Consider the following 12475-nt stretch of genomic DNA (forward strand, 5'->3'; position numbering starts at 1 on the left):
CCGACAATGATGGAATAAACCTCCTAAAATGTGAGACAACATGTCCCCTCCTTCAAAAACTGGACTCCGAGCCTTCCTGCTCTCTCCCTCTCTCTTTTTAATTCATCTAACCACATCAACAAACGACATTTCCTTTCAAGTCCTTTCAGCTTTCTGAAAATATTCACTTATCTTTGTATGAAATGCGCCCTATAAATAAAGTTTGCTTTTGCCTTGAGCGCCGGATATGATAGAAAAGTGGGGGGAAATCACAGCGAGCGGGGGAGGTGAGAGGTAAGAAGGGGGAACGGGGGAGGACGGAGGGAATATATTCATGAGAAATGGATTGCTAGACGCAGGAGTGTAAGATAATTGTTTAGAGTATTCATTCCAAGTCCCAGCTCAATTTCAAACCCCTCAACTTAAGTGAGTGGGTATAAGTGTTTAGAAGAGTGTTTCAATATGCATGATGGTGCGCGCTTGTGTGTGTGTGTGTGTGTGTCTGTGTGTGTGTGTGTGTGTGTGTGTGTGTGTGTCGGTATCGTTGTCTTGAGTGTTGGTGGAGTGGCATCAATGAGGGTCTCAACCCCTGCACTTAGCTTTAGCACACATTACACAGACACACAGGTCAATGACACACACCCTCACACGCGTGTACACACACACACAGACACTCATATGCACACACAAACACACAAATGCACACATACACACACATGCAGGCATTGTTCTTTCCCCGATTGTTAAATCACACGGCAGCAGTTTGAAGCGGTTTGAGTCAAGCGGCTACCAGGGCTATTACCAGGAAGCTCTTCATACACCTTCACCCTGTTGCCCCTATCGTACCATTTTGTGTAATCCCTGTAAATGGACATTCCACCTGGCGTCACTCCTTCGTTTCTATAGGAATGTTTCCATTCAGTTTTTTTTTTTCTTTTTGAATTCCTTTTCGTGTTCTTAAGGGAGCAACCCTACAGGTAGACTTGATTAACGGTAGGAACGACCGGGAATCTGCTCCTGTGCTTGCTTGGTTATCGGCAAAAAGAGATTGAACAGTTTTCTGGATATCCAAGTTCCTAGTTCGAAGACAATAAAGTAGTTATAGAAGAACAGTCCGGGAAATAATACAAAATCTGGGTATATATATATATATATATATATATATATGTAAAAATTTTATGACATAGAAACGACATAGAAAAGAATGCTCTGTCTTGTTGTATGAGCAATTGTCCTCTGTTTTGTTCTTTTTTCAAGTGTTCCGTGTCCTTCTTTTTTAGGCCTCAGCAGTTGGTGGGCACGCTGACCTGCTTCACGGACCTGTTTTTCTTCCTGACTGTGCCTTGATTTTGTGTAAATAAAGATTTGGAATCAAATTCAATTGAAAACTGTGGGCTGGATCCCGGTAGAAGCAGCAGGGTGTGGGGTTAAGTGCTCTGTGGGGGTGATGCGAATGGGGGAGGAAGAGAGGGCTGAGATCCATTAGCTAATGGATGTCTTCAGTACCGTCAATTTAGAATTGGGATTATTTCTGCAGACTTACACTGGCACACACGTGCGCATGCACGCACACACACGCACACACGCGCACGTGCGCGCACACACACACACACACCTGCAGACTTACAGACACTGGAAGACACACACACACACACACACACACACACACACACACACTCATAATACATGTATGTGCTATGGTATCTATGTACTGTACACTACATACACATACAAAAATGTCCATACGTGCATCCATACACACACACGCACGCTTGTACACATAGGAATGCAATGTTAACTCACTCAGCGTACAACTAGGCCACGAATGGTATTGAAGTCAGAACTACATCAAGTGTTTAAAGGGTGAAAAACCTTTTTGCATCCTAAATATATCTGTACAAAGGTGAATGTGTGTATATCTGTGTATGTGTGTGTGTGTGTGTGTGTGTGTGTGTGTGTGTGTGTGGGCCATATGAGATTGCAACTAATTGGTGTCAATAAGACATCTGTGGCTTCTCTTTGATTAAGCCTGCAGGCTAGGAATAGGAATAACAGCTCTCTCTCTCTCTCTCTCTCTCGCTCTCTCTCGCTCTTTCAAACACACACACACACACACACACACACACACACACACACACACACACACACACACACACACACACACACACACACACACACACACACACACACACACACACACACACACACACACACACACACACACACACAAGCCTGTGGTGGTGCTGAGAGCTAGCTCCAGGCTGAGCCCATCTGTCTCATTACAGAGACCGGTCTCACAAGAGAATTTGTATTGTTTATCAACACACACACACATGCACACACACACACACACACACACACACACACACACACACACACACACGCACACACACACACACACACACACACACACACACACACACACACACACACACACACACACACACATGGTTTGCAGTGCTGTTTGCTTTGTTCAATATCAAGCAGCTGGAGGTAGAAACATCCTGATGTTGCAGAAAACATGCAACATTCTGCAAAAAAAAAGAGAAGACAAAATAAAAATGGAAGTGAAATAAAAACCCTCCCCACTTAATGATTTAACCTTTCCCTTTTTTTGTGATGACTGTGTGCCTTTGTGACTGCCTGACAACTGGAAACACAATAGTTGGCAGGCGAGACTGTAAACTAGGGAAAGAAACCAAATCCTCCTGGATTTTCAGAGCAAAAATAAATGTGATGCATTTCAAAGTAAATCTAAGGGTTGTCTGTGAGAGATGATGTCGCTCATCAGGTCGCTCGTAACCGTTGGCAACCGCTTTGTCAACTTTTCCCCGACAGACCTCTGTTGATTTTAAGGTGTAAATGGCTCCATTAACATTGTATTTTGTTTCTTTGGCCCCTGGGGGCCAAGTCATGGGAGGCTATTAGGGGATGGGAGTTGACAGGGACCTTCCGATTTTATGTGACAATAAAATCTAGCGACCAAAAGTATTGTTTAATTCTTTAAAAACCTTTGAGAGCACGCACTGAAGGAGGTCTTCTCCTGCCGTCTAAGCAGCTTCCGTTCCGATGTTGTTCTTCACCGTGCATTGTTTTTATCCCCCCGCGGCCACGTGGGTTCCTTCCGACCAATCCTTTTTCCTGCTGCCATATTAAAGACGTATAATGAGAGCGCTAGGACTGATGGGATGGATGCAATGAGAGGCCCACACGTTGTCACAGACGAGAAAGAACTTTAATTAAATATAGTGATGGTCGAAATGTCATTTTACACTTCAAAGTTGAAAATAATACCAAAAAGAAATCCCTTATCTTTACAGTAGTAGCCTCTGTACTATCCCTTGATTCTCATAAACTTTATTGTGGACAGTGTGTGTGTGTGTGTGTGTGTGTGTGTGTGTGTGTGTGTGTGTGTGTGTGTGTGTGTGTGTGTGTGTGTGTGTGTGCGTGCGTGCGTGTGCGTGTGTGTGTGTGTGTGTTTGACTTTTATACGCATGAATTCAGAAAAAGCCTTTTGTAAGTGATTACATCTATTATCAACGCCGTTGGACGAGTGCATCAGATTCCTCCAGAACTTATCCATCTGTACATGGATTTCAAACGAACTACCTTTCAAATCACACCCCTCTTTCACACGCGCACACACACGCACGCACGCACACACACACACGCACACACTTGAACTGGCTTTAGAAATGAAGAGTGGTCTCCAGAGTCGCAGTTTGAGATATAATAAATAGGTCGACAAATGTTTGAAAGCAAAAAGGACAGCGAGAGAGAGAGGGAGAGCGGAGAGGGAGAGCGGGCTAAACATGTTGAATATTAATGGTATTGTTAAAAGGCTTCTAAGATTAAATAAATGTTTAAGACGACTGCCGAAAGCAGAGAAAAATAAAAAGATGTAGATAAGGTGAGAGGGGGAAGAGTGCAAGAAAAAAAAGAAAAAAAGAATGAAACACTGAAAGAAACTCGTCTTTCTCGCAGTTCACCCAGACCAGGCCTTCACGTTTCGGAGGGGAGCATTATTTTTGCACAACTCTGTTCCTTTTTAAAAGCCATCAGACAGAGAGCCAAAAAAAGTCATAATAATGGCATAATAATGACGACATTACCATCTCTATACATCAATAATAAAACAACTATTAAGATCAACAGCAATGATATAAACAACAATAACAAAAAAACAAAAAAACTCCCTTTAACTTAAAAACGACACAAAAATACAGAATGGTTGCTTTAAAAGGGGGGATGTTCTGCCTTTTGATGAAACCATCGCTGAGTGGCCAGCGTAAACACATAATGATCGGGTAGTTGAACAGAGGGACCAATCGGAACATTTTCAGCCATGTGCGGTAGAGTTTGCTTTCAATTAGGGAATTCCTCCAATTCTCTCATTTATTCTGTTTTTCTTTTTTTTTTCCCTGTGTAAAGAGGTAGGATTGAAATCCACGTCACCGCAATCTGTGGCTCACGCGGAAGAACAAGACATACAACTGTGTGTTCGGATCTGGATTGATTAAAAAAATAATAATAATAAAATAAAGAAAATCACAAGTTTCCTATGTTAACATCATAGGGAAGCTCAATTTCCTTGGCACAAATTGTGCTTGCTTTGTGGCAAATCCAAGCGTTTTGGCACCTAAAATGGGCAAAAACAAGACGTGCCATTTTTTGTTTTGTTCACTGATGCCTGTGCTGTGTGTGTGTCGATGTTTGTCAACATACTGTATATTGTTGCGCTTTTATATGAATATGTTGAACGAGAGAAAAAATATATATAATTAAGTGGACAGTGAAGTTCGCTGGCCTGAGACTCGTCATTCAGACGTTAAGAATTGGCAAAATTAAGATCGTCGAATTGATTAAGACTGTTGCACAACCTCGTCGCTCATATTCAGCGTGGAATACGTCTCCGTAAGCGTTTAAGACACACCGTTCTGCCAGGCTGCAAAAGATGTCCCTCTGATCAGGTCGATTTGGGATTCAATGGCGCCGTCCGTGGCCTGAAAACCTCGCGTCTCTCAAAATCACATTTTCGGCAAAAGGGAAGAAGGAAAACCACAAAGCTACAATTCTGAGAGGGCCGCACCTTCAATCAACGCCGTTAACCGGCAAAGGGGTCAATGAGGAGCCGCAACTGTTGATTCATGCAAAAACGGAAAGAAAAAAATAAAATAAAATAGTCACAAAGGTTTTCACCTGACGGCGACAATTAGTTTGACTTGTTTTTTTGGTCTTTATTTTCCACAATATTCTAAAATGAAGGTTGATCCTTCTGCTCCTCTCCAGGACAGGCTCCTTTTTCAAGGTCATTATTTAAGCTTATCGCACCGGACGCCTCAAATGTCATACTTCTTGCAGGTATTTTTTTTTCAGTTGTCACAGTACAACGACTTGTTGAGGGGGACATCTTTGCAGCGTAGCCTTTAAGACACAGCAGTGGCTTTTTTTTTTTTTTTTTTTTAAGACCGTTTCTTTGTTGTTTTTTTTCCAAACAAGCTGTCAATTAAGATAAATCAAGGAACAATCTGATTGGAAAACTGATCACAGTTTCATACACAAGGAAAGGGGGAAAAAACAAACAAAACAAAAAAACAACAACAACACGGCAAACCAAACACACGACACGCACAAAAGAATAAAGATTGACCAGCTAGTGATGAAAAAACCTCACGAAAGGAACTCACGACAAACTTAAAGTGAATTTTGGCAGCGGTCTTTAAGACAATATGGACAATGTGGCCGGTGGGGGTTTGCCCTCTGGTGGGGCTGGAAATTACTTATGGCTTCTTGGAACAAGTTGAAATTCAAGTTGAAAAAAATTGGATTTGAAGTCCCTCATCAAATCTACCCTCCCTTAATAAATTGGCATACATGAGAATAAATCAAAATGGTTTGTATGTTATGAGGTGTGATGTTTAGATATTCTGATTGGGGGGACATACGGACAATGATCCTGTGGTCATGTCGAAAGTATTTCTAACTGAGTAGCGGATCATTAATAGTGGCGCTGTTTTCTTTTTTTTTTAATTCCTAAATTCACACAAAAAAAAAATAAAATGTGATCGGTAATTGTCGGAAGAAATATTTTCGGTTTGATTGTTCTAAAGGTTTGACAATGACGAAAAACAGTGGGATTGAGTCATGGCAATATGGTTTTGGCGAAACAAAAAAACCCCAACATTAAACAGCGTGTGTTTTGGCTATGGCTTATTTGCGGCGTTTGAACTTGTCAGCCTGGACTCTCCTCTTCATCATCTTCATCATCGTCTCTTCCACCTGCGGGTGCCTTGTGTATCCTTCACATAGTATTCCTTCATCGATATTCGAAATTTCATAAATAGAAAAAAAAACACGTGCGTATAACTCGAGAGGATGAAGATCACACTATAATTTGCACAAAGTAAATGAAAAAAAAAAGATGTATTTACTCAAAGGAGGAAGCAAATTTTCCTTTAAAAGTATTAAGTCGCACTTCCTGTGTCCACTGACGAGGGTGCATTGTGGGTAATGTAGGCGTGGCCTTTCTCCTATGAAAGCGCTGAGGTTTACAAAGTCTCTCTGTAGAAGTAATGTTGTCGCAAAACAATCGAGAAATCGTATTCGTCGTTGTGTTATTCTTGCTTTCCCGAAGTTGTCGTTATTTTTGTTTTTTTGGGTTTTGTTTTTTTTACACCATGGTAGAAAGGGCCTGAGCTGGAGTTTATTCCTTCAGATTTGGAATCGCTGGGTCGATCCCCGACCGGAGTCCGCTAGCACTGTGTGAGTGTGCTTTCGTCATCGCACGCACGCACGCACGCACGCACGCACGCACGCACGCACACAAATTTATAAACGCACACATTAACACCTTTACATTGGTGGGACGATCATTCCGGGAATGACTGTAGGGTGGAAAAAAGAGAGAGAGAGAGAGAGAGAGAGAGAGAGAGAGAGAGGTCTTTAAAACATCGCCAAGTATTTTCATCATGGTAAAAAATCCCCCAGTTAATAACATCAACATGTTTTACCATCTGCGAATCAAGCCACGGCGTGTGATGGCAGTAACGTTTGGAAGATCAATAAATCAATAAATCAATGAACTGACATCGGGAAGGATCATCTGGGCTCAGGCACAATACGCACACGCTCTGAGTGTCACCATTCTCCACGTCCACGATTCGATTTGACTTTTGATTTGAAGGTCACGATTCGGTTTCGATTTTTTAGATTTAAACTCCTTTTTTTTCCAGCACTGACAGCTGGAACGCTGACATTTGTAACACTTGTTTCTCGATAAGTAACTTTTATTTGAATAACAACAGTTAAAAATAATAACAAAGATCTGACTATATTTAAACAACACACCTAAACAGTTCAGAAATTTATCAAAACTAGACTTTAGAATAAAAAACTACAAGTTACTTATTACACTACTTTTGAGTTCACCAAAATAAGCGTGATATTTTTCCAGAGGGGAACGCTGGCAGTAAAAGGTAGGTTGCTACCTGTGTCTTGCCTTCTACAATCTACTCAAAAGCGGTCAAGATCCGCCGGTGCAGTGTGCGTTGAGGGGTGCGGCGCAGCAGACCCCTCCGGGGAGCCGATGGCAGCTCGCTCGACTCGGTAACCAAATTTGATGAAAGTCCGTTTCGGCAAGCCGGGCGAGCTGCAGTCGATTCCGGTAAACACCGCAATTTTGTTTTTTTTACCGGCGGACCTTGACCTCCCCGATATGGCGGCCATGTCGGACGACATTACCCGCAAAAATACGGGGATACGGGTGAATGAATCGCTCATTTCGATCGATCTTTTCGTGACACCCCTAGTCTTTTACTCAATGTTTTGCGTGTTTCTCTGACACATGACATTGGTTATAATTACATAGTAAGAAGCAAAGTGGCTAAAATGGGGTTGTTGTCACATGAACAGAAATCGCAATATCAGCAAAATAATGAGGACATCAATTTGTTTGATAGCACAAGTGCTTTAAAGGCATCCATTCTACACTCGGGACACTCGGGCATTTTTGTTTTTGTATTTTTCTTTTTTCTTTTTATTGGAACAAACAGTGAATCTAACGCTATCATTAGTTTAATTCGAGGCGAGTAAAAACATCACAACAGGCAGTAAAGGAGAGAAAATGCCTCATCTGGTCCCGGTATGAATTCACATGCTTTCATTTTGTTTCTTGTGCGGTGTCGCTACTGGCTGGTTTAATATATTTTTTTAATATTTTTTAAATATATTTTTAACTTCACTGATGCACTTTTGTGCATTTAATTTTATTTTATTTTTGTCATTTTTAAGGAAAAATAGGGTTCATGAGACTTTCGTGAGACACAACTCTATCAGCCAATAAAATGCTTTCTCAATCACATGGAGGTCTTACCGGATGGAAAAGAAAAGAAAGAAGAAGGGACCGGACACAAAACAGAATGAAAGTGATTGCGAACGAAGTTGGGAGCAAAGATGAATGGCTGACAGAAACAGAGAGGGTGAATGCCAAGGAAGGAGATGACGACGGTGGGCGAAAACAGCGCTCTCCGGCTTCAAAAGACATCATTTCAGCGTAATGATTTGAAGGCTCCTGAACCATTTTGAGATACAAAGAAAAAAAAAAAAAAAAAAAAAAGAAGCAAAGAGGGAGAGCGGAGGGAGAGCGGAGGGAGAGCGGAGGGAGAGCGGATTGACGTACTTCAGGTGAAGGCCAGGCCTTGTAGGGAGCTGGCTGTTGAGTACTTGCTAGAGTCCACAAACGATTGATCTGGGACGGGTGGGAAGGATGTGGGAAAAGACCCCGAAGGAAGAGGGGGAAAGGTTTAATTGGGTCGGAGGAAGGGAGAAAAGGGAAGGAGAGAGAGAGAGAGGGAGAGAGAAAGTGATTAAAAGCGTTGGAGCAGAGAAAGTATTTGCAAATAATTCTAAACTAACTTTAACTCGGCTTTACTTCACCACACATGCACATACTTCCTTGTGATTTCCCACGTTCAATCAATTATTTTGGGAAATTATATGCAAATACTATTTCGAACAGGAAAAGGGGAAGAAAGGAAGGAAGGAGAACAACCTTGCTGCTGCAAAAAAAAAATGAAATAAAATAAAAATAAAAAATCAGGAACATGCTGAGAAGCAATCAAAGCAGTCAAATCGACTACATCGGTTAGGAAAAGAGCGACGCGTGGAAGGAGGACCACAGGCGAGTTTGAATCCCCGCCGCCGCGGTTACCTTGGAGCCCGTTGCCAGTGGCGCTGGTACACGAGGGGGGCGGCGAAGAGGAGGGCCGGACCACGGGGGCGAAGGCCGACTTCTGCTTGACGGCGGCGGAGACCATGTTGGCCGGGGAGAAGGAGAACACGCCGGAGGAGGAGGAGCAGTTTGAGGGGAGGGAGGTGGAGGAGGCCATGGTCGGACTGGAGGGGACGACTGGGAGGACGGGAGAGAGGAGGGAGGGAGGTTTGGTTCGAACGGCGCCGTGGGAAACGGGGGACGGGCGGGAAGGGAGGGAGGAGGGATTCAAAGAGCGAGGGGACAGAGGACGATAGAGAGAGGGACGGAAGACAGGGGAGACAAAGAATACGGCTTCAATGGTGAGTTCACTCCAAACCGAAAGTCGTTTATGTAAGCGCTTCCTCACCCGAGGTCACAAAGGGCTTCACGCCGACGATAGCAAAATGCAAACTAGCATCCCCAAATACCAAGTAGGACACAACAAAATGAACTCGACACATCTTTAAAGGTCCCATATTGTGAAAAACTCACTTTTGCAGTGCTCGTGCACATACATTTGGGTCTCTGATTAACCTACCAACAGACAAACTGTGAAATAAGAAAACCCAGTCAGTTTTTTTTGCGAGACGTCTATGTCAGAAAACATGTGATTCAACAAGCCGTTCAGATTTTCCTCCCCCTCCTACATCACTTGGAGACTTATTAGAATGAGACCACCCCCCCCCGCCATCTGAGTATCTCCACCCACAGCTGGTGAACTACCTTTGTGAAGGTGCGGCATTTTTTTCCCCAGACACCCTAGTATTATGTCCAAGCTAAGAGCTAAGCATAGGAACTGCTCTGTCGGCTGCACAGACCAGCGCAAATCTTTTAAAAGAAAGAGGAATTCATTCCAATTGTCCGGGACAAAACATGCAGACGAGAAATGTCGGTATTTTAAAAATAATTCTGCTGCGTGTGTCTTTTGATGTTTAGCACAAGCTAACCCAAATAGCTGAGGCAACCCTCCCGTTTTTCCGGGATTCTCCCATATTTTACCCTTCTCTCCCACTGTCCTCCCGTAAATCTCCCGTAATTTTAACTTTTCTAAAAAAAAGGAAAAAAGAGGGTTGCCGGTAACGTTGATGGCAGGCTGCACGATCGGAAAGATCCCAACAAAACCAATCGAAACAGTGGTGTTTTTTTTTATTGTAGATGTATTTAACTTCCTCTGTTTCCTAATCGGATGAAAAAATAAAAATAAAAAAATAAAGAAAAATATTATTTTATTTCTCTTTGTGCCCTACCATTGGGTAAGATATGAAATACATGAATCAACTTTAAAGGTGTTTTCACCTCATTAAACTCCATGTAGCCTTTTAGCACATCCTAATAAAGGCAGTGAGTTCAAAAAAAAAATAAAATCATAAAATCAAATGTGTTCCCTAACTATTTGCTGTGAGAAATGACATCTGAAGCTTTGACTCAAATGTTCACCTCTACTAATAACTGCATCATCGTCATCATTGTCATCATCGTCATCATCATCATCATCATCATCGTCATCATCATCATCATCATCATCATCATCATCATCATCATCATGGAAAATGTGAAAACAACAGACGATAAATAAAATAAATTAATAATAAAATATGATAAAATATGAAGAAAAAAAAATATCGTAACTTCGCAATTTCACTTTCTCCTACTTTCTCTGTGTTCTTGCCTGCTAAGTAGAGAACGGGATGCAATTAGCTATAGGAGGCAGAGTGAGGGAGGTGTGGCTGTCACATGAAAGGAAGCCGGAGTAGCGAGAGAGGAAGGATGGAGGACAAAATGGAGTGGGAGTCGTTGTGGGGTGTTTTTGAAGACAAAGAAACAGAGAGCCCCATGGGGGAATCACCGTTCAACAATCTGAGACTTTAACTGTGAGTGTGTGTGAGTGTGTGTGAGTGAGTGTGAGTGTGTGTGTGTGTGTGTGTGTGTGTGTGTGTGTGTGTGTGTGTGTGCTTCCTAGACATCGTGTGTCTAAATCTAGTGTGTCGTTTTGCAACTCATACAACTGTCATTTTCCATTCACTTTTACAAGTGTGTGTGTGTGTGTTGTGTGCGCGTGTGTGTGTGCGCGTGTGTGCGTGTGTGTGCGTGTGTGTGTGTGTGTGGGAGCCATAGGTTATGAGAACAATTTCCAGTGTTTCAAACCCTAAAACAGGGAAAAGGCTTTGTAGTGTCTGTCTGAGATATCAAACACTCCACTATTACTTAAACTGCAAGCGGCGAGATCTGGCTGTAAATGCGTGCACAGGTTTTTTTTTTCGGAAAACAACGACGGTTAGTGATGCAAGACTCGCGAAAGACTCGTCCGTTTGTGTAATGGCAGCTGGACACGCAGGCTGAACCGAGACTCCGATATCCAACGAAAGGAGCCTCGACTTTGATCTACTCTGCAACCTACCTAAAGAAATTATTTTGACGGAATTCAATGATTCAACCGACTCTTTTGACCTGTTAAGCCGAAAAATGTAGTCACTCGTAAAGAACCGGCTGACGATGAAATGAATGACCGGTGATGAAACCGCACTAAACCGCACTCACTAGCGTAAGGCGAGTTGGCGGCGGAGCCGTTGAGGAAGGTGGGCGAGCCCCCCAGGTTGGTCATGCCGGTGTTGTTGCCGTAGCCGTTCATGGAGCTGGTGACCGAGGTGTAGCTGCTCTGCTGCGGGGTGGTGCTGGGGACGTAGCCGTGGGGCGACGCGCTGCTGCTGCTGCTACGCCCGAAACCTGCTGGGAACCAAGAAACGTTTCATCAGTATCTGCAGCTGTGGGAACTTGCCCCGATGTGCTCTCGCTCGGTCCAAATAAAGGAGGATGCACCGATTCGGATTGAAACTGGATTGTCCCAGATACCCCCGGCTTCAATAACAAAAGGGGATCCTGAGATCCTTTAAAAACTCTGCCAATCCACGAGGTGCCAAAGGCTTTAGAGTACACACCGGAACAGTTGACGGCCAGTAATTCCGTTTTTCGCTCCAAGTATATTTTACGCTATTTACTAAGAAAGATGATGCCGATGGACCAGCAGGAAGCCCTCCTGTTGGACCGAATTGATTTCTGTGATGTCCGCGGTCCCCTCACCCTGATTGGCTTGTGCTGGTTCTGAGACGTTGACGGCCAGCTGCCCAGTGAAGGAGTTCACCCCCATCATGCCAGAGTGGGTGGGGCCGGAGAGCTGGGTGTGGCCGCGTGGGACGCTGTAGAGAGCTTCTGCAATGTCTGCCGCTCGCTTTAGGATGATCTCCTGCG

The 12475-nt window shown here is 43.3% G+C and overlaps 1 protein-coding gene across 8 annotated transcripts in view; it reads right to left on the minus strand.

Moving 5' to 3' along the window:
* Positions 1 to 6604: 6604 nt before the first annotated feature.
* LOC307240102 (transcription factor COE1) overlaps positions 6605 to 12475 on the minus strand; it is a gene marked incomplete at its 5' end in the record, with an annotated part of 71038 nt that continues 65167 nt past the window's right edge. For 5 of the 8 annotated variants that reach the window (XM_080013734.1, XM_080013733.1, XM_080013730.1 and 2 more), the window contains 4 exons: positions 6605 to 6863; positions 9188 to 9385; positions 11768 to 11956; positions 12308 to 12470. In XM_080013734.1, the coding sequence (XP_079869860.1) occupies positions 6832 to 6863; positions 9188 to 9385; positions 11768 to 11956; positions 12308 to 12470 (582 nt within the window). In that variant the 3' untranslated portion in view covers positions 6605 to 6831. Of the gene's footprint in view, positions 6864 to 8656; positions 8726 to 9187; positions 9386 to 11767; positions 11957 to 12307; positions 12471 to 12475 lie in introns of all 8 variants that reach the window. The other 3 variants (XM_080013728.1, XM_080013729.1, XM_080013735.1) reach the window with 2 other exon arrangements.

This window comes from Zeus faber (assembly GCF_960531495.2).
Source record: "Zeus faber genome assembly, chromosome: 14".
Taxonomy (NCBI): Eukaryota; Metazoa; Chordata; class Actinopteri; order Zeiformes; family Zeidae; genus Zeus; species Zeus faber.